The sequence below is a fragment of the Raphanus sativus genome, chromosome 4, assembly GCF_000801105.2.
Source record: "Raphanus sativus cultivar WK10039 chromosome 4, ASM80110v3, whole genome shotgun sequence".
Taxonomy (NCBI): domain Eukaryota; kingdom Viridiplantae; phylum Streptophyta; class Magnoliopsida; order Brassicales; family Brassicaceae; genus Raphanus; species Raphanus sativus.
Window position 1 is genome coordinate 40,187,511 of NC_079514.1, and position 27,986 is coordinate 40,215,496.

The window sequence follows — 27,986 nt, forward strand, 5'->3', positions numbered from 1 at the left end:
TGGATATTCTATTTAATACTTTTTCTGTTTTAAAAAGATATACATATTTTATATTTTTCATATATATTAAGAAAATGATTAAAAATGCATTGGTTTTTGTGAATAACAATTTTCCATAACTTTTAACCAATAGAAATTCAATAAACACAATTAATTTTGTTGAAGTCACCAATTTTCATTAAATAATACATTAAAAAGATAAAAAATGTATCTTTTTGAAATATTTTTTTTTCTAGAATATAGATCTTTCTGAAGCGGAGGGAGTATATCTTTATAAACCAATCCTCAAAACTTAATATCTAGGAGTCATATATTATTAATATGTTTTCACAGCGCTCAAATGATAAACTAGGGAAGGGACAGCTGAAAGCAAACCACTCAAGACCAATACATAAGATAATAGTAGTTTAACTGTTTTTTTCTAACTTATTCCTTCTTCATTTCATAAGATAGTAGTAGTTTACCTGTTTGCAGTACGATGAAACGAACCAATGATAAACTAGTACAGTGCTAATATATTATATAAACAATTGTATAGAATTTGAAATATAGCTCACAAAACGATGTTTTGGAGTTTGGGGATGATAATAGCATGTGTTATATGCTAAAAACACTCCCTTCGGAAATTGGTGGTTGAAAATAAAGGACATCAGAGCAAATATGTTTTGTCTCCTTCTCTTCCCATTTGCCATCACCTAGTCTTCTTTGCTTATCCCATCACCAATCTGCCTGTGATTTAAAGTGGTTGGTCAACAATCTGTGTTGTATAAAGTTAATGCCTGATGTGTGAAAGCATATAACTATTTTTATATTTCACAAAGATTGTTACCTCTATAGAAAATCTTCTACGCAGTGCAATAGTTCGTCTATTTTTAGAACTTGGTACTAAAACTCTTACCTGAAATTATTTGGAATTTGACACCACAAAAATATCTAGATACAAGAAAAATATAGAGGAGATGCAGAGAAAAAAAACCGTGTTAGAAGAAATCTTGTTTTAATAAAATTTGCTTTAGATTTTAGGTTTAGATTTAACATTCAAGTTTATATATGCATTATAAGAATATAAGATTATAACTATACTTTTTAAATAAAATATTTTGATGATTATATATTAGGTTAGAAGAATATATGTTAATGAATGAAAAATGTTAAATATGTGGTTTAGTATTAGAATTTTAGTATATTGGTATTATTAATATTTTAAATTTAAATAATTAAAAAATAACATCGGTTTCTCGGCTAAACCGAATCAAACTGAACCATTCGGTTTGGACAAATATTTAACCAAATGATTTGAAATAGACTTGTTTCGGTTTGAATCAGTTTCAGTTCGGTTGGTTCGGTTTGATACGGTTCGGTTCGATTTTTTTTGCCCATTCCTTATTGGTAAGGAAGCTCGAAACAAACTAAAAGCACTCAAAAAGGAGGGAGACCACAGTTACGATCTTGGGCTCACCGAATGGTTTGCGTCAAGACCATTAGGCTAAAACCAAGATTTTATTGCTCATCATTTGATTAAAATTTTCCAAGACTTAAGCCATTATTTGTAAAGAAAACTTTTTTGTTTGAATTAATTTTACATTATATTCAAAAAAGAGTCTATATTTATTTTCTCAAAAAAGAAATCTACATTTATCTGTTGCTATAAAATCGAAAAAGTCCATATATTCAACGAATATTCATACTCCTTTATTTCAGTTAATCAATGAAATATATTATTTCTTCAAGTCCTGTTATAAGTTAAAGACTAGAGCTTGATTTGCGCGGCCGTATGGATTTTGATACTTACGACTGTTTTTATAAATTATTTAATGACATTTTAAATATATAAATTATTTTGATATTTTGATATTTCTACAAACCTACCCGAACCCTAAAGGCTCTGACTTGAATCCCATCTAGAAATTTGTAATAACCGAATGGATTTTAATTTTAAAACTAAAAAAACTGATATAAAAAATGATTTGTATTCGAATGAGTACTTAATGCCCATGTCTAACTGATTTTGTGAATTTATAATTCTTTTTTTTGTTAACCCGTTTGAATTTTTGTCACGGATGAAATAGTTATGAAGAGTGAAAAAAGGAAGACGTAGTAAAATTTAAAATAGATAAATTCTATTTAATACTTTGTGATAAGTGATGTTTAATTAGAAAAAAATAATAAATGAAATAGTTAGAATTGTTTAAAATAGAATAAAAATCTATAAGATTCTACTTAAAAATTACCGAAAAATATTTATACTTCAGTTTTAATAGAATAGATGTAGTCATCATTGATCAACATTCTTTTCTAAGAATACCTTTTTATTACAAAACGTTCTAAGATTTATGGTAACATTCCTAAATATTTATGGTAACCTTTTAGTTACCATTACCATTTGTGGAAAGTTCTTTGAGCCCCAAATACTCATGTAGACTTGTACTATGACTACAGAGTGATGCATTGATGGACCTATGTTAACTACCCAAAAAATGATGGACCCTTAACTGTTGCACATCCATCTTATTCCATTGGGCCAGTCATGGTTGAGTAGTATTGTTTATTTGTTCAGAATCTATTACAAATGGATATATACGTATGGAGACCATTCCATACTTTAAATTGAGAGGGCCAAAATTAGAGCCACGGTTGTAATTGTGCTGCTGAGGGTGATGGTGTGACTTTATATGAAATTAGGAGGTTCATAGATTTATATTTACATTTTATAGCCCACATGTTATCGGATTTGATATGTGAGAATCAACTAGCAGATAGGTCTCGAAGAGTTATCGGCTGACAATACGCTATATAAATATGGTTATGCAAAATAAAAATGAAATTGAACTTATGCAAAACATAGCAGCAAACATATACTCCCTCCGTTTCATATTATTTGTCGTTTTAAGTCTTTGCACACAGATTAAGAAAACATTTAATTTTACATATTTTCAAAATAAAAATACTATTACCAATACACATCGACCAATATAAAAATAGAATAGAGAATATTTTCAATAAATTTTGCATTGAAAACCGAAAACGACACTTATTTTGAAACAAAAATTTTGCTCTAGAACGACATATAATTTGAAACGGAGGGAGTATTATTTTGTATTTGTATATTTTCCTAGCAATAGTTGATCTTTTTATAAAGAAAATCTTAAAGTTTATTTAAAAATCACATTTTAGTTTTTTGATATAATATTTTTATTGGAATTTGCGAGATAACTCATTTAACTTCCAATAAGATTAGATGTTAGAAATCAAATTAATGAATATAAATTCATATACTAAGTAAGCTGAATTAAGGTAGACTATAAAATACTCTAATTCTTGATAAGATGAACCAAGTTGAGAGGACTAGCTCATTTTAATAACTCAAGAGACTTGTATGTTATAGATACTCTTACATTATCTCACTCGTGGACAACTGTGATTTATAATTGAGAATAAAATTAATTACACCAGATTGGTAAAGCTTACCAACCAAATTTATTTGGCCTTTTCTTGTTGTCAGGATCCCCCTGTGGAACTTTTGCTTACATATGTACTTGTGTGTATGATATTTTGGTTATTATTGGAAGTCTAGTTGTTAATTTGGAACAGATATATGGCGACTGAACTAGCGGACAACTACTGGTCGTGCTGCAATTTCGATTCGTGATCATACAAAATAAAGCTTTGAAAGAAAAATAGGAATTATCTGATTTTAAAATCCGATACTGCAAGGTTTGTCTTGAACCATGTGAATCATAAGTTATCTGATTTTTTCCAGACTAAACCATGTGAATCTCAAAAACTATCTGATTTTACAAAATCATCTCAATTACAAATACCCGTAATGACGCTAGAAGAAAATACAAATGCTTATGAACTTTTTCTTTATGTAATGTCATTTTAATTGCTAATGATCAGATTTCCAATTATCTGTTTTTTTTCGTATGTACTATTCTTTCTTTTGTTTTGCTTGAACTTATGGACTATATATTCTTGTTGATTTCTTTTAAATACTCTGTGATTTAACCAAAAGAAAAATATGCATCCACATTTTCCGACGCCCTAGTTTTAAAACGCTCTCTGACACGGGGCTCGAGGCACCACCGTCTGTTCCATTTTCCGACGCCGGCGGCGGCCTAGCTTGCCGGCGTCGCCACTGTTCCTCTTCTCAGGTCATCCTCTCCAACGCTCTGTTCTCGTTTTCTCCAGTCCTTGTTTCATCACCTCTAGATCTACTCACTTCTCTGATGGAGATGAGTCATATCTTTGGGTCAACCTGCTCAAGCTTCATCTCCCCTCACCATAGCTGCTGCTCTGATATCTTGAGGACATCGTGCATCCAGGAAGAAAGCTGTATGTCAATAACACTGAAAGTCAAATCTTTCAACGACATTGTTTCATCTTCTAGTGTCACCGTCGAAGTCACTCCGCGCCTCACCGTAAAATCTTCTCAGTTCCGGTGTGAGTTCACAGGATCTGTTCGGCTCCCTACCGTCGCCGCTGCTCATCGCCTCACCGTCGTCGCTCTTACTCCGCTTAGTTCAAGGGAGAAAGCTGGATCTTCTAAGCATGAGGTTGGACTCAACAGATCTGTGAGTCTCTCAGTCGCTGTAAATCCGCCAAGCTCCGTCGAGTCTCCACAGGCCTACGCTTCACGAGTTCTAAAGCTTCACCACTACGGCCTCCTTCGACGAATCCCTCCGATTTATTCATCCATACTGCAGTATCTAGTCTCATATACATTTATGGAACCGGAGATGAAGAGAGTATCAACCGCCACCACCTCTCTCGCCCCTTTCGTCGCCTCTTTTACCACTCGCCTTATCACCGGATCTACCGTGCAAGAATGTGGACTCGCCAGTTTTGCTTGTTACTATGTCAACGTTGCGTTTCCAACACATTACGCCGTCTCAAGCATCGACGGTTCTTCACGGTGTGATCCTCTCACCTTTTTCCTCGTCGCCAGGACTATTGTGCAAGAGTGTAGACGCGCCAGATTTGTTTGCTATTATGTCACCGCTGCGCTTCTATCACATTACGCCGTCTCAAGCATCGACGGTTCTTCACAGAGTCAACTATGCGACCTTCAAACCGGAGTTGGTACACGAAGACCCAATCTCCTCAAAGCTTTTTACCTCTTATCCGATGTTTGCTCACACACGTTCAGGTTGAATGAGTACGATGACTGTATGATTAGTTCTCTTTTGGGTATAACTTGTTGGGCTCAACACGGTAATGTCGAGTTCCGAGGTTTGGACCCAATTAAACCTTCATCTCCGTCATCAATCTTCATCCTAAGCACCTCTTTGGAGGTGAAGCTAGAGCTTGAGATTCACCTAGTCTCTTCGGTAAGCTGTGTTGGGTTTAAAGCTAAGTGTTCTTGTTTCAGCGCCAAATCAAGTCAGATAGGACTCCGTACTTTCAGTGTCGTCTACGTTTCTAGAGCTTCTCACCTTAAGCTCTGGCCAGTCAACAACACAAGGTGTATCAACGTCGTTTTCGACTATCAATTGTTCTTAGGAACAATCGCCATGGGATCAAAAGTGGAGCTTCCTTTCGGGTTTCTTCATTTCGCTGAGCATGACTCGCCCCTAGATGGTTTTATCTTTAGTTGTTTTGTAATGTCTTTTAGCTTCGTTAGACCGTCGAGCATGGCTCCGGAATCTTTTACTTCAGTTGTAACCGATGATGCTCCTTGAACCTTTTATAATATAAGCTGTGTTACAAAAAAAAAAGAAAAATATGCATCCGTCACGTTATGTCCAAGACAAAGATATGTTTTTACGTATTCGATCATTACTACTATAACCCACCGCAGTAGTGTTTATTCATGTGTCAATCGGTATTCAAAACCTAAACTAGAACTGACTATTATAGTGAAATTTAATCGACATAAATTATTTTTGAAGTGTTGTGTCAGTAACATTCGAAATAAATATAATCCTTCCATTCAAAAGAAATAACGAAAAAAAATATAATCCAATATGAGAAATTCGTCACATGAACCAATAATACATGGTTAGGTGGCAAATGAGGCTTAATTCATGTATATGCATGCATAATTGAACTGGTGGTGTTTTTATATACGAATTGTATTGGTCTTTGTAAGTTCCTCTTCTTTGATGTAAGAGGAAAGTGTCGAAGACGGTAACTGGAGGTGACATGTAGCTGGATAAATAATAGGTTGCATAGGCTTACGTTTTATTAAGTGGAAACCCAAAGATGTGAAAGTCAACTTGTTTAGGTAGATCTTAAGGATATCTAGTTGTCAAACCAGGGAAAAAAAACAATGCTTTCTGTGATTCTATAGGCAATATGAATTTTTAAAGTTAGCAAAACAATTTATAATTCCAAAGTAACACAAATAATTATGTAAAAAATAGTTGTCTACCTTAGATATATTATAAATAAAATTAAAATATGATGTTTGGATTTTCTCAATTCAATTAAGAAATGAAAATCTCGACATTAAGGGTTTTAATCATTTAGATATTGTACTAATCATTTCAAAATGTTTTTTTTAATGTTTACTATTTTGGAAGCATGACTTATTTTTAGCAACTTTATGTATTGCATATTTTAAAATAATTGAATACGAAAACTGAATTCGAAATAATTAGACTCTTAATCAAACAATATATCGTGAGGTAAACGGCCAATTGGTTACTCACACTTTCATATGCCACGACTTTTGGTTCAACCGTGTGGAAAATGAAGTAAAGAATATAACCAAAAGAAATTATGTTCAAATCTTGTATTTTAAATAGTTGTTGACAATTATCCGTAGAGTATTCTGGACTAGATTATTATATATAAGAATAGTTCAAATTCCGTGACACTAATTCATAGAATCCAAACAAAAATTCTCTTCACATATTATATAGATATTGAGTATTGTCAATTTGGTCATATATGTAATAACAATTTAACTATTCGATGTGAGACAGAAATTCATTCCCCATGTGAAAGCTCTGCCCCTGATCGAAGACTTCATTTCCACCTATGCATTGTTATAGTATAGAGAAAAGACCATTTGGTTATAACTGTAGTATAGAAATATAAACTCTAAAATGCGTATCTAACTGAGCCTCGAACCCGATCGTCGTGTTGAAACTTAAAACCCCGGATCATCTCTTAATTATATAAAACACAGTTAGAAATATTAGCATTTTTCAATGGATTATGGGGTGGGGTTGACAGTAATAGCCTTTACAAATACAAAACGATTTTAAAGTATATGAAATACTTTAAGTCTAAGCGATGTAAGACGACCCACGGGCTAAAAAGTTAGGGTAGATACACTAATCAGTTTGGAGTCTTATAAACATAGATTTAATTTATTTTATTAATTATTTGTTGAGACAGAACAAGCGAAAGGGAATAAGTGTTGCGACATATTTGGATTTTTGTGCTCTTTGTTGCTTATTTTTATGATTTTGACAGAATGTCATGTTAGGACTGAGATGCGAGTGTATGTGGAAACGAGCTAATTACTACGTTTAAACATAATCATGATTAACATGGCTACATAATTTTTGATCCAATCATCCAGAGTTACTTTGATCCTAACTCTTAACATTTAACAGTTAGTTAGTTAATGCAGGATGTGTGTGTGTGTGATTTTTTATGAACTCGTATTGGAGTATGTAAGACGATTTATTCTTTTTTTTAATCAGAAAATCAAGAATACATGCAATTTATAAATAGAGTGCACATGTAAATATATTTTAGCCATCGGAAACCCTATATTAATAGAATAAGCAACTAAGATCTGTGGGACAATTATTCATCATTCCCTCTCTCTCTCTGAAATTGTGACAGAAAATATTCCTTGATCATGTGACTTTATTTTAGATCGTGGTTAGACAACATGCTTCTAATCACGTAATGGAGGTATAGACAGACATCTATCTTATTAAAGCTGAAGTACAATTTCGGTGTGTTTGGATACTTGGATAAGAGTATTAAAAAAAATTGGTGTGTTTGGAAACATGGATTGTAGTCTTTTTTAAAAAATTAATTTTGTTTGGAAACAAAGATAGTAGTATTAAACAGAAAAAGTAATGGGCTTAAGTTATTAAATCCAATTCCAATATATAATAAAAATACAATACAAAGCCCAATTTGAAATACCAACTCAAATTATGGGTTTTATATTTTATATTAAATTTTAAAAATATAATATATGTAATTATTTATATGATGATACGTATTAAATACTATTAATTATATGATTACTTATATGATGATACATATAAAATCCGATTAATTATATGATGAAATTATACGATATATAATAAGGATGAGTTTTCAGACATCCATACGGTTTTGGTTCTGATCGGTTTGCGTTTCGGGTTTTCGAGGTCAAAGATTTCGGTCCTACTAGGATGTTTCTAAATTTTTGTTTGAGTTTGATTCGGATCTTTACGGGTTTGGTTTGGGTTTGGATAACCTATTTAAATTATTTTTAAAGTTTTAAATCACTATATATTTTAAATTTCTCAAAATCTATAAATAAAGTAATATATTACCTATAAATTTAAATAACATATGTCAGAATACCTAAGTTTAACATATCAATTGGTTTGATTTAAAGTTTTGGATATTAAATCAATAATTATTTTAAGTATTTTTGGTGATTTGAGTATACTTTAACTATTTCAGATATTTGTTTTTGACTATCTATATATATTTTCAAGTATTTTAAATCAATTTAAAAGTATCATTCTTGATGTTTTATATACGTTAAATATAAAAATAATTAATATATAAGTATATAAATCTATTTTTAGATAAATTCAGGTACACGAATACTTCGGTTGGGATCCGATTCGGTTCTCTAACTAACAAAATTTTGAATAATTCGAATATTTAATCAATTTATGTTCAGGTTTGGTACTATATTTACGGATTGGTATCAGTTCTGTTCCTCGGATTTATTTTGCCAAACCCTAATAATTACATGAAAAACAAATATCATCATATTTTTTAAAATATACATCCGCGGAGGTGCAGAGATCAAAGTCTATAATCATTTATATTAACAACAAGCCAAATATAAATATTGATTGAAGAGCGAATAAAACAAAACCAGAGAAATACATAGTTTACCAGATACACTCTATGTGTCGAATTTATTATAAAGAAAATTTTATTAAAATAAATAAATTCAATAATTATAAACAAATAATATATTTTATAAAAGTGAAAAAATAATACCCGCGCTTCAGTGAAAAATAATACCCGCGCTTTCGAAGCGCGGGTCAAAATCTAGTAGCCAATTATAAGAGCATGCACATTTGTGGGACGAACCAAAATCCCTTAAGCGGAGAAATCCCTTAAGTTTTTTTTTTGTTTGGGAATAGTATAAGGGACATCCCTTATATAAAGAACTTTCTCTGGTTTTTTCCTCGATCCTTGTGTTTCGGTGATCTCTTCTGCTTAAGGGATCCTTTAAGGGACCACCAATGCTCATGCTCTAAAACCTTGGAACCTGTTTATATCAGCATAGTTCAAAATAAAATAAAAGGCATGCATGCCCAATATTTTAGATTGCCAATTTACCACAATGGATACATTATCATTTCAAAGACATACATATAAAGTTGTGATGAACCACATATTTAGTCGCTGCAGAGTTCCTACGCCAACTCTTCATATAATTAACTGAATCATAACTGAAGCTTTACCAAACAAGGGTAATCACAACGTAACTGGCTCATCAGCTAACCCCGTTAACCAATAATGTAGTATGAATGGATAATGTAGTACTACTTGATAAATAAATGATGTTCTGGTACGTAAATAAGTTATTGTGGATGATTTCATTGGCGAGAGAATTATCTTGAATTGTAATACTTCTTCTTCTGTTTCATTATAATTGTCATTTTAGATTTGTGCACATAGATTAAGAAATCATTTAATTTTATATATTTTCAATATAAAAACATTATTACCGATACAATTCAACCAATAGAAAAATAAAATGGAGAATAAAATTAATAAATTTTGCACTTAAATGCTAAAACGACACTTATTTTGCAACAAAAAAATTTCTCTACAACCATACTTAATATGAAACTGAAAAAGTATGACTTATGCTGCCGATAACTATGAGAAATGCTTAAAAAATATTTAAGTACCAGAAAGTAGTATCTACGAAGTTTCTCAAGTCCTACATTCTGATATTACTTGATACTCCCTTTAATTTTTCGTTATTCCATTGAACTGTTATTTTCATACAATTTTTCAAAATAATAGAAAGAAACTCTCCAAAATCTGTATATATCCATACATTTTAATTTAGACAACGCAAACGAAAGATAAACCCAAGTAACACACATACACATATTCCCATACAAATTTTGTATTTTGTATGTAACTCTTTTCCTTACCTCGTTCTTTTTTGGATGATATCCATCAATCAATTTCCCTTTGGTGGATCAGCCCCTAGCCTAAGCTCAAGATCTATATCCTCAAAGTGATCAACCTTATGTTTGATCTCCTCCTTTCTTGTAATTATGGCACTCTTACAAGATAAACTTGAAACGAAAATTGACGGCTGCGATGAACTCTCACGCATTCGTCTTCTCTTAAGGCTATGATCACCCCTCCATATCTCTTCATCGCTCACTTGAGCAGTAATCGGATAACCCTCGTGGATCACCAGATTCATTCTCAATGAGAGATCAGTGGTGTTTTCAAGATTAACATTTGCTGTATCCCCGTTCTTTGGTACATCTCTCTCGATCTTTCTCTTCTTGCTTCCGTCTATAACCGGAGTTTCATAAAGATCACAACGCTTTCTCTTCACAAAAGTATCCGGGCAAGACCATGGGGAAGAAGAGAGAATATTTTCAGAATTGCTGGAAGGTTCTATAGCAAAAGGAGAAGGAGAAGACGTATCTTGCTTTTGAGGCAAACCGGAAGAAGCCCTGGAAGGTGGCAGATATAATAAAGAAGAAGGAGAAGATGGAAGATCAATAACACGGGGGTGTTGAGACTTAAAACGATTAGGTTTGGAGTTAAAAACCAAAGTATAGCAAGAGGTTTCACTATTTTTATGAGATGGATGCTCCGGAGACGAAGAGGACTTGGAGAATAAGTATTGATCGTCAGATTGCTTAAGCCGTGCTCTGTCTCTTCGGTGAACGTTCATGTGGCCACCGAGGGCTTGAGCCGATCTAAACTCTCTCCGGCAAAAGCTACACGCGTAAGATCTTGGCGGCCATAAAGATCCGGCGGCATCGTCTTCTGCGAAGGCTAGCTCTTCCCATGATGATTCTTTGTTGCTTTTCTTGGGGGTGAAGAAGCCACCAGGTTTCTCCATTCAAGAGAGGGAACTTAGAAGTTTACGGAAAACCCTAGAAGAAAGTTTTTCTTCCTTTTTTGGTCGTTAGAGGAGCCCTAGATGATTAATATTAGGTGGTGGATTACGGAAAAAATGAAGCAAGGGTGTACTGACAATAATGGAGGTCAATTGTAGGCCTGGGCACGGATCGGATATTCGGGTTTTTGAAGGTATTTGTGATTTGCTTCGAATGTTACGGATATCTGATTTTTCGATTTGCTTTGCTTCGGAAAAATACGGATATTCGGAAAAACGGATATCCGAAAAATAAATAGATATTTGCGGATATTCGCGGATACTTACGGATCTCTCATTTATTTTGATTAATACAAATAATCTTAAAAATTTGATACAAATTTGTTTTGTAAAATATATTTTTTGCATGATATAAAAGATAAAAATTAAAAAAAGCAATGAATCTTCATATTTTGTAAATTTTTAAACTTAGTTAAAATTATAATAACACAAAACTTAAAAAAAAAATATAATTATCGTAAATATTTTCTCTTCCTTTTATGTAATACTTTTATATAAGTAATAATATGAATAGAATCTATCAAATAATATATTAGAATAATAATTATATAATTTTATACATTTAAAACTTTAAATATAATCAAAATATACATGCATTTATATATTGACGGATCGGATTGGATATTCGCTTCCCAAAATTTTAATATTTGTGATTTGCTTCGATTTTGACGGATATTGAATTTTAGTATTTGCTTTGCTTCGAAAGCTTACAGATATTCGGAATTTTCGAATCAAATAGCAACGGATAACGAATCGAATCAAATTTAACGGATAAAATGCCCAGCCCTAGTCAATTGTCACAAATAAAAATTAAAGCAAATTAAACGATCAAGGACTAGTAATTTAATATATTTGATTAGTCGGATCGTAGGGATTTTGGGGAGGCAGATGATGCGAACTTTGGATTTTAGTTAGAGTTAGCTGACTGATCTAAAATCTTTTATGTTTGCTTGCTCCAAGTGGCTACACGCAAATAACGTATACTCCATCCGTTTCGAATTATATGTCGTTTTGGAGCAAAATTTTCGTTTCAAAATAAGTGTCGTTTTATGATTTCAATGCAAAATTTATTGATTTTTTAATCTAATCTATTTTTTATTGGTTGAAATCTAATTAGGTGTATTGATAATGATGTTTTTATCTAGTAAATATACAAAATTAAATGTTTTATTAATCTATGTGCCGAAGTCTAGAACGACAAATAAATTGAAACGGAGGGAGTATTAATTAGTGTTTTAATTTTTACAATATTTAATTTTTGTGTGTATCATTATGAAGAGAAAATTTATTGTATTATGTATTCTTGTGAATCAACAGTAGTTATATAGTAATCCATAATAATATATACATGCTATACACACCTACGTCTAAGCTTTTCTTTAAGGTGAATATGGTTTTTGTTTCATAAAAACTTGAAGTAGGTGCGACCCGACAATGGACGTAACGAACAGATAAATACTTGATAGATTAGGAAAATTTAACCTTCTTTTTCTTTCATTAACTGTCATTTTCTATGTAGATATCAATGGGGTTGAGGTAGGGATACTTGAGGAAAAAACTTAAAAAGGTAATCCGCTGTTCGATTCTCGTTAGCTATTAGAAGATTAAAAATAATAACAGCATTGCGAGAGTCCACAAAATAGTTGGTTGGTTTCTGTCCAGACATTGTTAATTCAAAAAAAAAGTGTCAAATTAACAAAAATGTGGATAATCATAGTTTTTGTTTTAGGGAGTTAAATGAGATTTAAACCCAAAGGGACCAAACAAGATTTTGGGCTTTAACTAGTGAAGGCCCATGATATAGGCTTTTCTCTCAGTAAACAACGAGCAATCTTTTGTGATAGCTTGTGAATGGTTGATGCCTTGATGGTAATTAAGCACGGCTAAACGAAAAAAGGACTGCCAAGTAGCTTAAATTTTGGATTCTTCGTGAGTGTAAAAAAATGAGATTGCTTGTTAATTTGAAACTCAAAATGCAGCACTCTGGGAATAAGATTGCTTGGACTCTTATATTAAAAATTATTTTTTAAAACATTTTTCAAAATTTTGTTCGGTTTTCAATGTAGGTTGGGTTTGATATTGATTTTCGGAAATAACACTTTAAGAATCGTTCGAGTATATAGTTTATGTCTAATAGAGTACGAGAGTTTGATTTTCGAGTCGGATCCAAATCAGATTTTTTGTGTATGAATATTCTTGACTAATTATGTGGGTAACTATTAAGAAAATATAACATGTTATAGACTTTACAAAAATAAAAATAATTTCAGAAATACATGTACCATAAATATATAGTTATGCAACTTGACAGATTTAATATAGTTATCAAAAATTAAATTAAATTAAATTAATATTAAACAAAATATGATTACAAAAAACACAAATGCGGGTGCTGGTACAAATTATTTATTTGCGGGTTATGCGGGTCATATTTTTTGACCAAAACAAAATTAAAACCCGCGGGTTGGCGGGTTTTACAGGCAATCCAGCCCTAACCGAACGTATATTGAATCAATTTTTAAATTGCTATTATTTAATAAAAATATATTTTGATTAAAATTTATACACAAATATGATTAAAAAGAAAAATAAAAATATAACCAGAAAGAAAATACAAATATGAGAATTAAATTAAAACAAAAAAATATACCCGCCCTTTTAAAAGCAGGTCAAATATTTTAGATAAATTTCATAAAATTCTTAACAAACTATAATTTATCAAGGATAAAAATATTCATGACATAAAATTAATATTTTCAACAAAATATATATCCGCCCTCTGAAAGGCGGGTCAGAATCTAGCTAGAAGATTAAAAATAATAACAGCATTGCGAGAGTCCACAAAATAGTTGGTTGGTTTCTGTCCAGACATTGTTAATTCAAAAAAAAAGTGTCAAATTAACAAAAATGTGGATAATCATAGTTTTTGTTATAGGGAGTTAAATGAGATTTAAACCCAAAGGGACCAAACAAGATTTTGGGCTTTAACTAGTGAAGGCCCATGATATAAGCTTTTCTCTCAGTAAACAACGAGCAATCTTTTGTGATAGCTTGTGAATGGTTGATGCCTTGATGGTAATTAAGCACGGCTAAATGAACAAAGGACTGCCAAGTAGCTTAAATTTTGGATTCTTCGTGAGTGTAAAAAAATGAGATTGCTTGTTAATTTGAAACTCAAAATGCAGCACTCTGGGAATAAGATTGCTTGGAGTTTCCAATTATTTTTTCAGTTTGTTCAGGGCTTTCTACATTCGGTTTTCGACCAAAATCATGAGAACTAAATGTTTATTGATATTCCGTAAATTCTATATTAACATGGATACGAGAACTGTACTTACTTTGTATTTAGAAAGGCATTTGTCTCAGGCCTTCGATTTTACGAAAGTTTTTAAAGACCTTCGATCATACAAAACGAACTGTATCATAGCAGTTTTTATTTTGAATATCAAAACCTATTGTTATTAACCCACGTTCGAATGATTCAATTCATTCTTATTTTCTTATGTTTTTTATTTTTTGGTTGAATACAAGCTTTATGAAAAATAACCATATTTCAAATAGAAAATAAATTACAAAAAGAAAAAGAATATATGAATCCAAAATAAATAAAAAATAATCAGTTTAATCTTTTGAATTTAAAAACATTTTTTCTGGGTAGATTTTTTGAAAGACTAAAAATAAAAAACTTAAATAATTTAAATATATTTTCACTGAATTGTCGTCTTTGATCGTTTGATGACCGTATTATCATTTCGTTTCAGAATCATCATTTAACACAGTTATATTTCTTTTCATTTCCGTCGTTGTTGTTAATAATATAAAATTTATAGACTATGCTTTTGTTTTCGTTCTTTTATATTGTTTTAAAACTATATTAAATATGTAATAAAACTTCTATTGAAGGACCTCAATTTTTAAATTTGCTTTAGGTTTCTGGAAACCTTCTCACGGCACTGATGGATACCAATCTCTCTTGTTAAACTATTTGTCATCGTCTTGTTAGAAAATGTCCATGATCTCTTATTACCAAACTCGTAAGTCGTAACTCGTTAAAGTTTACTTATTTATTTATTGGTTACTACCAAATGAGATAGTTGACATGATACCAGTTGTGATAGACATGTAATCTTCATCAGTACCAATTAAGATATTTACACACGTTTAAAGAGATAAAATTTTGTTGATACTAATATATAAAAGTGCCTTCTGCGTATATAAGTATAGCTTTATTGGTAACCTAAAAGTCTTTAGGTTCGGTCAAATTAAAAATTATAGGATATAATCACAGTCATATCCACATGAAAGATAAACATTGAATCAAAATAATAGTCAATCATACTGAAACTTCTTGAGTACCTATGTACTCCCTCCGTTTCATATTATTTGTCGTTCTAAGTCTTTACACACAGATTAAGAAAACATTTAATTTTACATATTTCCAAAATAAAAATACTATTACCAATACACATCGACCAATATAAAAATAGAATAGAGAATATTTTTAATAAATTTTGCATTGAAAATCGAAAACGACACTTATTTTGAAACAAAAATTTTGCTCTAGAACGACATATAATTTGAAACGGAGGGAGTATTAATTAATTTCTCAATACCTAATAGCAACTCGCTAAAATTAAACTATATACCAAAAGGAGAGTGGCCAAAAGGTAGCACGGAAGCTTTATCAGATGTCCGCTTCCCGCTTCGGAATCAGAATCGGAATCGGAATCTTATGGAAGCTTACGGAATCTCGCTTCCAAAACGTTTCCAAAATGTTCTCTTTAAAAACATGTTGGAAGCTTACGATTCCGTTTTGGAATCACGCTTCCGTTTTATTTTAAAACCCATTGTCATAATTCATAAAAATATAAAAACATAGATTTTAGTTTATATAAAATCCAAATTTTAATAGTAATGAATTAAAGAGAATAAAAATATACAAATATTAAAATTAACACTATAAATTATCTTTATGTATTGAAGCTTTTATTAAAGATATATCACATATTCAAATATATTATGTCAATAAATTTATGAAGTTTTCAAAATAATTATTATCATAATTTATTTAAACTTAATTTATGTGTATTTTTATAGTTTTAATATGAAATCATTTCAAAATTATTTTAAATTAATAAATGTTTTATTTTAAGTTTAAATCATATGATTTTCAGTCCTAAATTATATTAAATTTTCTTATATTTTAATATATATATATGGATATACGCTTCCAACGCGTACCCACTTCCTAAATTTTTTAAAAATTTCGCTTCCGCGCTTCCATACGCTTCCGCTTCCACGTACCCGCTTCCGTTTCCATGTAACATAGGACTGCCAAAACTTCGTAAGTCTCTTTTATTTTATATATATATATATACTCTATCCGTTTCATTTTACTTGTCGTTCTAGATTTCGATATATAGATTAATAAAACATTTAGGTTTATATATCTACTAGATAAAAACATCATTACCAATACACCTAACCAAATTTCAACCAATAGAAATATCGCTTAAAATAAAAAAATCAATAAATTTTACATTGAAATCATAAAACGACACTTATTTTGTAGAAATATAGCTTAAAATAAAAAAATCAATAAATTTTACATTGAAATCATAAAACGACACTTATTTTGAAATAAAAATTTTGTTTTAAAACGACATGTAATTCGAGACGGATGGAGTATATATTTACCCTACATATCATATAACCATTGTATTGACATCGCACATTCGTTACTATAACAATCCAAACACATCCATCATCTTTATAAATATATTTTGATATTTTCCATTATCTGAAGATTTTATAAAATGCGAAACACTAAAAAAAAGAAACTAACTCATGTGTTGTGTCTCCGGTCTCGGGCTATTCTAAAAAAAAATAGACGAAATCCATTAATTAAAAGTATATTATAAAAAATCGTTTTAGAACTACATATCATTTTGTTTCAGTGTCTCTAAAAACCTCACACAAATATAAACATAACGATTGTTATTTATTTTAATTAATTTATCCGTTGAAGATAAATCCACTGGATCAGCCGTGGTTTCATATCAGGTCGAATGTAGCTTTCAGATTCTTCCTGTAGTTAATTTCACATTCAAAGGTTGCTTCTCTTATTAACCTTCAATATCATATAACAACTCAATGACGTACGAAAGCGTGTGGTTACGGCAACATAATCAAAAAAATACCACGTGGCAATTCCGATCTTCCTATAAGACCAATCGGTTCTGTTTCATGGGCTGTCATAGCATTAACACAGATGGAGGGTCTACTCCCGTTTGTTTACAGAGCCGTCATGCAAATCCGTTATGGCGACGATTCGTCGCTTTCTTCTTCTTACTACGTTCGTTTACCGGGTGATTCAGGCCGGTTCGAGAGATCCGATTTCGAAGTGTCGGGTCTTGGATCTTCTTCCAATATGGCGTCGTCAAAGACCACAACCACGACCACTACGTTTGCTGCTTCCACTGGAGTCCAGACTGTCCAGTCACCTGTTCATCATAGGGTCGTGACATGATTCATGAAGCGAACGCGCTCCTAAAGGAACCTGAAGATGCGCGCCTGAGGGAAAGGGTTCGTGACTTTGTAATTACTACATGGCTAGGCTTAGTGTCTGATATTCTTATGAGTGCTTGGACTGGTCGAATAAACCTGATGTAATAATCGGGGTGGGGAGATTGATTCTCTAATCGTGGGATTTTAACCGAAGGGTGGTCTCGTGGCTTTGATGTGTTTATTTCAAGAGACCTTTAATTGTATAAAAACTATATGAATGTTATAGTTTACTCGTGAGAAACTATGGCTGGTAAAATAAAAAGAATTGGTGGAATTATATAAAGGAGTGATAAGAATGAAATACAACAAAAAAATGAAATTCATTATATTCATTCATAACTAAATTTGCTATGAAATATATCATTTTTTGTATTTTATCTATTTTATCTATTCCATTCATGTCAATTTTTTTTGGAATTAATGTAATAAATAATTTCACATCATTCTATTTATGGCTGGTAAAATAAAAAGAATTGGTGGAATTATATAAAGGAATGATAAGAATGAAATACAACAAAAAAATGAAATTCATTATATTCATTCATAACTAAATTTGCTATGAAATATATTTTTTGTATTTTATCTATTTTATCTATTCCATTCATGTCAATTTTTTTTTGGAATCAATGTAATAAATAATTTCACATCATTCTATTTTAAAAATCAATAATCCAATTGCAGCCTAATGATTATCCTTTGCTATTGCAACATTGATAATTATTTAATTTGTTTCGAATAAATTATTCAATTTTGGATGTGTGATATTAGAGAATGAATCAGGTAAACTGATAGATATATAGATGAGATTCGAGATTTTTTAGGTAAAACAGAATGATCACTGCTAGTAAAATCTAATTCAATAGCCAATTATTTGAATTAGTGTTAGTTAAAATCTACTTTTAAAAACAAAAAAGAGAGTTGGAATGGTAAAAATCATTTAAGGTGACAAAAAGTTTACAAATACTAAAAATCACTAAACTGCACTATTTATTTATATGTCATGTTACAGTTTAGGTTAAAATATTTATAGCAATATAAGATTAATTAGAGCAAATTATTATTTTTATCAAAAGTACTTAAGAAAAACGTTGAAAATCTGAAACAAATTAAATGTATGGAATAATCTATTTAAATATAAAAATATTTAAATGAAGACAAAATAAATAGACGAATTATAATGATATCTTATTTGATTCTACTGCTTAGGTTTTACAATAAGTTGTTAAAATAAATAATTTTTAACCTTTTACATTTTTAAAGGGATAATTTGAAAAATACTATTTATGATTTACAATTTGAAATATACACATTTTTTTTTAAAACTACATTTTTACATATGATAAGATATTTCCTAATTTAGCTAGAAATAAAAATTAAGAAAAAAGAAAATTGAAATCATTTATGTTTGAGATAATATATGTTTAAAATAAAAACATAATATTTTAAAACAAATTGATAAGTTTCTGTGATATTTTAAATAATTTTCTTAATTTTTCATTTTTCACAAAAAGAAAATTTGTGCAATAGATTACAATCAAATTTATATTCCTTAATCATACGGTTTTGGTAGCATTTTCTATTAGATCAATATCTGTAATTTAATTTTTCTATACGTTCAGTTTATAATCGAATAAGAATTGTGTATAATGTCTGATTTGGAACTCCTTTTCATGTTCTCTATATTTATTTTGATGAATTTTCTACCATGATCATGACTTTTTGTCTGTATTTGCTATAAGCCTATACCATATTTATGTTTTAAGAATCTCATAAATTTTGAAGAATTCTCTAAGATTGAAACTTTACTGTGTTTTCTTTGCTATGTCCATCCTTTATAGTCGTGGATGTTATTTAGTTAGTTTAAACTATAGAATCTGATGAAGTGTAAAGCAAATTAACATTTGATTCTTTTTTCATATATGTTTTTTTAACTACTTTTATTCATTTCTAGCTTCTCCTGCTCATATATGTTTGTTTAAGCCATTTCATTACGCATGAAAATATGCATTTCAAAAATAAAGTCTTAGAAAAATAAAGGGAGAAGGAGCTCTAATAATTTGAAATCAAAGAAAATAATACCAAACATGTAACAATGCAAAAATGAAACTTGAGTATTTTAAGTTTTTTTTCTTTTTATAACCTAATATTATAATTACAGACCTTAACTCTTCTGAATATAGTCAGTCACAACTTTCACTTTTGAGTGGTGAAAACTTGCTCCTCAATACGAATATAGTCAGTCTTGTTCTGCCTCCATTTCATGTGATGCCTTGGAAGCATGCCTTGGTTTTGTATTGAGAAGCAAGTTTTCACAACTCAAAAGTGAAAGTTGTGACTGACTATATTCATAAGAGTTAAGGTATGTAATTACAATATTAAGTTATAAAAAGAAAAACACTTAAAATATTCATACTTCATCTTCCGGATCGCCGCTGTCGCCAGAGCCGCCGGAGCCGTCGGAGCCGCCATCGCCGGAACTGAAGCGTGAGCTGAGAAGCTCCACTCACAGCTCTTAACATACTGAATAACGAGGACAATTATCAAACAGACGGCGAAGCCAAAAGCGAAGTATTGGCATCGCTCTGCCCGCGTGCATTCTTAGTTAGTAGACGGATAATCAATCGGCATACCTAGTTTGAATCAAAGAGATAGTTTCTAAAAAGGTGATCGTCTTCTATCATTATAGTATATTCTATTAGTATATTATTGTTCATTGTTGTTGTTGAATTTTTTCCTAAAATATTTATTTATTGCATAGTTTAATAGTTATTTATGTTTTTACTAAACTTATTAATATATATATATAAGAAAATTATAAACAGTTAACTTGGATAATTTAGTAAATTTCATTTATAAACAAGTGTATTTTTCAAAAATCTTAAAAGTGATGTAATTTTCAAAATATAATGTTTTGGAAGGTATTTTCCCTTTTCAAAACCCCAACAATTATAAACAAAAACGAAAAATAAAAATGGTTACTACAAAAAGAAGAATCAAAACCAGTCAAAAATATATAAGAAAAAATTAAGCAAAAATATATAAAAATATATAAAAACAAGGAGAAATGTCTTTGTTTACATTAACTAGATAAAAGAACAAATGTTAGAGAATAATAAGATAACTGAATATATTAATAAATTTAGAAAATAAATCAGGCAAACTGTTAAAACATAAGACTTTTTGACATTTTCAATTTTCTAACTTTATTACAACTGTGCCACTGTCATTAAATTATTTAAAATAAACAACAATATTCCCTAAATCTACTCCAGCTTATAAAATAGGTTTGAATAATTAAAAATATGGCATCATTAAGATATCACATCTTAAATAATTGACATATATAACAACCACTTATAAAATTGTCTTATTTTCTGATTATAAAAATCTGTTGACAAAAAAATCTAACGAAATCTATTAAAGTTTTTAAATATTTTTATAAAATGAAGCATTGATTAATTTCGTTATTAGTAGTCTAATATTATTATAAATTAATGTTAGTTAAGATTTTATTATAAAATAAAAATAATTTTTTATACTATTTTCTTAAACTTTTTAATTATAGTTTATTTTATCTATTAAAATAGAAATAATGAATTTTTTCATGTGTTATTTTATAATTTGGACCATCTTTTAATTTTTTATTAAATGTATTTTAGTAAGACTATTGTAATGCAGATCTTTGCAACCTACGAGGCTTGGAGAAACATTATGCGATTCATCATTGTATATGGCCCCAGAGATTATGAAACTTCGGTAGTATGATGCAAAGGTTAGACCTCTTTTTTACTAAGCTAACTAGACATTTCTCTTTGTATAATCTCTTAACAATCTATCTTAAAAACACATGGCAGATCTCTGGAGCGTTGGTGCTATCTTATTTCAACTTATGACTTGGAGGAACCCCTTTTTACAGGACAGTCAACTTCAGGTTTATGCATGAATAGTAACAAAACTAACATAAATCATATATGACATAAATAAATACTAGAAATCAATTTTACGAAAATATTTAATTTTAGTAGATATAAACATTTTGTATCTACAATTTTTAAAGTCATTTATCAAAATCTGATCGCTTCTTACAGACTAGGACATTTTCTCCTTTGTGGTACCAAGTAAAGAGTGGACCATGACCTCCCAGGTAGGACTGGGCAAAAAATCCGAATTCGAAAAATCGAACCGAACCCGATCCGAAAAAGTAGCATCGAACCCGAACTAAAATTGATTAAATATCTGAACGGATTCAAAATTTTGGTATTTAAAAAATGAAAACCGAACCCGATCTGAAACCAAAGTATTTCGGGTATCCGAATGTATCCGAAATAGATTTATATACTTAAATATATAAATTATTTTTAGATATAATGTATATTAAAAAGTAAATGTTTAAAATAGCTAAAGTATACTAAAACATCAAAAATAGTTAAATATATATTGATTCTCTGTCCAAATATTCAAAGAAAACCAATATATATGTTAAATTTAGGTATTTTGACATATTTGTTATTAAAATTTATATGTAATATATTATCTTTCTTATAGATTTTGAAAATTTAAAATATATAATGAATTTTAAAATTTTAAAAATAATTTGAATGGATTATCCGAACCCGAACCGAACTCGCAAAGATCCGAACCGAACCCTAACTGACATTTATAAATACCCAAATGGGGCTGAAATCTTTAACCCCGAAAACCCGAATGGACTGAACCGAAACCCGAATGGGTACCCGAACGTCCACCTCTACTCCCAGGTCCTCGAAAGACGAGAATCTCGCAAAATATTTAAAGTCACGCATACCTTAAGTGATAATCTGACTATCATTATAGTTTGAATGTTCTTTCTGAAACACATAGTTTGAATGTTCTTTTCTTTAATACCATGTTAAAATTTCCTCTGATTGCACATGGCTTATTCTGAAATAGAGGAGATCTTTGATTGGAGCGAATATCACCCCAGACCTATTTCCTCTCTTCTATGGTACTGTTCAAAGCGTACATAAAGCTGCCAAAGAACTCCTCCGTTTGTCCTTTCAATAATATTGAACATGTGTTCATTCGATCACTTTTGAAGATTGCCAGTTAGTTGCACATTGTCCCGCCAAAGTAAATTTTTTTTAATTTATATTTGTATAAACACACAGTTGACAATAGAACTTACATTGCATAAAACGAAAAAGAAAGCCAACAGAGAAAGATAAGAGAAATAAGGGACATAGGTATAGGTGCACACAAAGAAAAAGGGACATAGGTATAGTGGCAGGATGTTATAAACATGCCATTTCAAAGGAAGAAATAAGAAATGGTCGGAGTGATCACATCCCCCGTCAAACAAGCGTACGCAACATTAGCGCCAAAACGCGCTATATCCCTTTTTCTAATTCTACCATGCTCTGCTTCTTCTTCAACCTCGCCTTGGTTTGTACATTCGCGATCGTGGCTCACTTTCTGAGGCTGCTGGGTGCAGAGTGGATGGACGTCTACGCCGCAAGGCTCGCATTGGTAAAACAGCCCCTTGGTTGCTTCGTTGCAGATGTCGCACCCACGTCTGTCGTGGACTAACCGGAGCTTGTGCTGTGGATGAAGATGGCTGACGAGGGTAGGGGGACACGTGGCACAGTACTCGTGAAGATCGTAGTTGCAGGAGGCGCAACGGTAGCTCCTCCCAGAGCCTTCGGTTTTACAGCCATCGCATATGTACCTGCCAACCCCGTCAACTTTGGTTAATGGATGGATATGTTGGACTACTGCTTCAGCTTTCGACGGAGACATATCTCAAACTTTCTTTCTTTCTTTTTTTTCCTTTCTTTTGCTTGTTGAGAATGGTATGAACTAGAGAGAATAAACCTTGATATATATATATATATAACAGGGTACGAAATGTCTGAAATGGTGATCAAGTGGTAGCTCATTGCAATGAAGACAGAGAGAGAGAGAGAATGAAATATTGAAATGAGTGAAAATATTGTCCAATAAGAGACGAAACGTGTAAGGAAAAGTAAAGAGTTGGAAATATGAGAAAAATGACGAGGGAAATAAGAAAAATTTGATAAACGTACGTGTTTTTTAGCCAGGCTCCAAATTTTAATGTGTGGTTGGAGAAAAAATAAACATTTGAAAATCGATCAAACATTACTAAAGAATATCTCGACAATTCGTTGGTTAATTATTTTAGCTGGAAATGATATTCACCATCCTAAATCGATACTCTACTTGAAAAACATGTTCTTTGTAATGTGGTCCAAACCTGCCACATAGTCCCTCTTAATTTACTTTCTGATCTCTTTCATACTTGTCTCTTATACCATATATTTCACTAAAAATTAGTTTCTTGGTTCTTGGGATATACCTAAGGCATCAGCATTGAGCTTCTCAAAATAAATTATAGTAAGAAAAAAATATTCATCGTAGACAAATTTACACTCGTAAAGAATATCTCTGAAAAGGTTGGAAAGTAGATGACTTGACTTAATATCTTCACAAGTCGTTGACTGAATAAATTAGATATGAATAATAACATTAACATTCGTATGAAAAGGTAGCTAGGGCACCTACGGGTAATACAGATTTTAATAATTTTTTAGTCGGTCATTGTCATTGTTCATGGATCATTAGAGCATGTTTATAGGTGGTTCTTAACTACATATCTTAGATTAAATAAAATTAAAAAATTAAATTAAAAAAAGAAAATACAAAGAACATATCTTAATTAAGAAAAGCATGAAAAGTTTTTAATCCACATATCTATACATGAATGATTAGAGGAAAAATGTAGAAATTATATTAAAATATTTGATTATGATGGGGCCTGCCATTAATGCTTAAGAAATTTCAAGTGAATTTTGTTGATAAACATGCTCTTAGGCTAATAAAGTTTTAAAAGTCAACAAATGGTTTTTCTAAATAATCAAAGGAGCACTTCTTAGACCGATTCAAAACTAATATAGCTTTCGTTTAGTTGTGTGTCACAAACGATATTTAAAACTTTTTTGTCTACTTGTAGAGCTATGGTCCTATGGATAATAACTTATAATGTGGGGTAGAGTTGAGAAGTTGACTGAATATCTGATAAGTCGTTGGCTAACTATTTTATAAAATGGAAATAAGCCATCTAAATTTTCTATTAAAATAATTAAAATACGCCATTTAAATTTTTTAGAATTTTAATGCCCAGAATTTTCTACCATCCAAAACAATATTCTAACTGAGTATCTGAATTATATTCATATAAGTATCTAAAATGTGTTCATTTAAATTTAAAATAATAGTATTAAAATTTATATGATTTAACATTTCCAAAATCAAATCTTTTTAATTTTTAATTTTATGTAACTAAATTGTGGATAAACTGAAATTAAATTTTATTTTTAATTTTTATATTAAATTTAATTTGTTTTCTTAAATTCATTACTAATTTATTTTTCATTCAAATTAAGTTTTTAAATATTTCTAAATTTTTTATCCATAATTTAGTTATTTTATTCCTAAAAGGTAAATAAAAATGAAATTTTCAAAAAAAATGTAATTTTTAGATTTGCTTTAATTTTTGGGATTTTTTTAATATTCGTTTGGAACTTACTAATAATGTTGATAAAATAAAGACAGTTTAAATATTAATATAACAAACATTTAAAAGTTAGTATATTAAAATAATTAGATAAATTATTAAACTGGGTAACATAAATTTTAGGTATGAAAAATTATTGAAATTTAGTTGAGATGTTTTTTACAAATTTTTCAACTCGGTAGAAAAGGTCGATCAGTTTAGTTGATTTAGATAGTTGACTGATCATATAATGGTCATTTAGGCTCTTTTTTGTTGTGTTACATTCCCACCTAGAAGTTTTTTTTTTTTTTGTAAAAAAGCATTTCCCACCTAGAAGTTTTGTGCATGTATAATGTAGATTGATACTGTTGTTATATTACTGTTGAGTCAATTTGTATATTGGATAGCAAACAAATCTACAGGATGACCAACAAGAAAAGCATAAAATTTGGTGTGCTTTCTTCCCATTTTTTGTTTGAGTCAGATTATTCATAAACAACTTTACACCTAAAGAAAATCTCTGAAAAGGTTGTATAGTCTTTAGTTTGAAAGATTTTCACATCCTCTCTCTTTCTATTCTCTATTTTTATTTTTCTATTTATTTTTTGTGGTGAGAAGCTCATTAAAAAAATTTATCAACGTTAATGTTTAAGAACTTTGTTTAGTCGTGTTATAAAGACGATAAACTTTTTTCACTTGCACAGCAACGAGTAATAACTTTGAGTGGTTGAGTAGTTTAGCTGACTGATATGCCGTGATGGTCAATTTTGCCTCTTTCTCATATGTAAATATTTCCTTTCTTAATGATCAAGGACTAGGTTCCAATTTTCACAATAGAAAAAGAAAAAGAAAAAGGACTGAGCTTGAGTGACACACTACAAGAAAACACGCAGATACTGAGGGACTTTTTCCTCAGTATATCGTCGGAATAACCGTATTCCGACGACATACCGAGGAAAAAGATCCTCGAAAAAAACTCCTCGAAATTTCCTCGAAATTTTCTGACGGAATTTCGAGGAACATTAATTCCGAGGAAATTGTGAGGACGAGAGTTCGTCACAAAAGTCCTCAAAATTTTCCTACGGACGTGGTCGTCGAAATATTCTGAGAGAACCCTTTCCTCAGAATTTTCAAAAAAATAAATAAAAAAAAATATTAATTTTTTTAATGAAATTCGAAAATATAAAATATAAAATAAAAATTGAAATTGAAAATATATTAGATAATATTATTCAAAATTGTACAAATTAAAATATATTAAAAATTAGTTTTAATAAATAAAAATTTTAAAAATCCAAAATAGTTTTTAATCACAAAAATATAAATATATAAAAAAATAGTTTAATAATTACTATATATAGTTTTTAGTATACATGATTTATACATATATATATATATATATATTTATAAAAAATTACAAATCGTTTATAAATATAGAAAAAGGTTTTTAAATATTTTTAAAATTTATAAAAAACGTTTTATTATTACTGTAAACTTTAAAAAACGTTTTAATATATATAAAAATAGTTTAATAATTACAAAAATAATTTAAATATATAAAAAAGAGGTTAAATATATAAAAAATAGTTTAGTAATTACAAAAAACGTATTTAAAAACATATACACATTTTTAAAAATCAAAAAACGTTTTAAAAAATCAAAAAACGTTTTAAAACATGAAAAACGTTTTGAATTTTAACCAAAACACAAAATAAATCGAAAAAAAATAAAACAACAATTTCATAATTACAAAAAAGTTTTATATATATATAAAATAGTTTAATAATTACAAAAATAGTTTTAATATATAAAAATAGTTTAATAAGTACAAAATAGTTTTAATATATAAAAAAATAGTTTTAAAAAATCAAAAAACGTTTTAAAAATTCAAAAACATTTTAAAAAATCATATACACATTTTTAAAATAAAAAAAACGTTTTAAAAATCAAAAAACGTTTTAAAAAATCATATACACATTTTTAAAAATCAAAAAACGTTTTAAAACATGAAAAACATTTTGAATTTTACCCAAAACACAAAAGAACTAAAAAAATATATAACAACAATCCAAACAACAATCCAAACTTGAAAATCCTAAGCTATCCATTCAATCCTAGAATTTCCTTTCTAACAACCTAAATTTCGAGATCTAACATCCAAAGAATCGATCTATAAAGAGAGGAAGAGAAGAGAGATGAACTTACATGATAGGAAGAGAGGAGAGGAAGAGAGGAGAGGAAGAGAGGGGATTTGCCGCGCAGAGGAAGCGAGGAGAGGAAGGAGGCCGCGCAAGAGAGGAGAGGAAGAGAGGAGAGGCAGAGAGAAATGGGGAAGAGAAGAACGTAAAACCTAATTTATGAGACGTCCGACGGACACTGTCCGTCGGAATTTCCTCACAAAATTTAATAAGGTTCCTCGAAATTTCCTCGAAATCTTCTAATCTAATTTTCGCGAAACGTTTGGCGGCTAGGATTGCCGGGTTAATGAAAATATTCCGAGGA

At 30.1% G+C, this 27,986-nt stretch overlaps 3 protein-coding genes across 3 annotated transcripts; 1 reads left to right on the top strand and 2 right to left on the bottom strand.

Moving 5' to 3' along the window:
- Positions 1-10,199: 10,199 nt before the first annotated feature.
- On the bottom strand, positions 10,200-11,395 carry LOC108853522 (zinc finger protein 10-like). Its single transcript, XM_018626936.2, has one exon. It carries the CDS (start codon positions 11,309-11,311, stop codon positions 10,406-10,408), a length of 906 nt encoding a protein of 301 aa, XP_018482438.1. The 5' UTR covers positions 11,312-11,395; the 3' UTR covers positions 10,200-10,405.
- A 6,218-nt stretch (positions 11,396-17,613) lies between these two features.
- Positions 17,614-18,173, top strand: LOC108830254 (uncharacterized). Its single transcript, XM_018603859.2, has one exon. The coding sequence runs from the start codon at positions 17,640-17,642 to the stop codon at positions 17,895-17,897; it is 258 nt and encodes an 85-aa protein (XP_018459361.2). The 5' UTR covers positions 17,614-17,639; the 3' UTR covers positions 17,898-18,173.
- Positions 18,174-23,221: 5,048 nt separating this feature from the next.
- Positions 23,222-23,710, bottom strand: LOC108850985 (protein VACUOLELESS GAMETOPHYTES). The gene has a single exon (XM_018624425.1). The coding sequence runs from the start codon at positions 23,708-23,710 to the stop codon at positions 23,222-23,224; it is 489 nt and encodes a 162-aa protein (XP_018479927.1).
- Between the last annotated feature and the right edge of the window lie 4,276 nt (positions 23,711-27,986).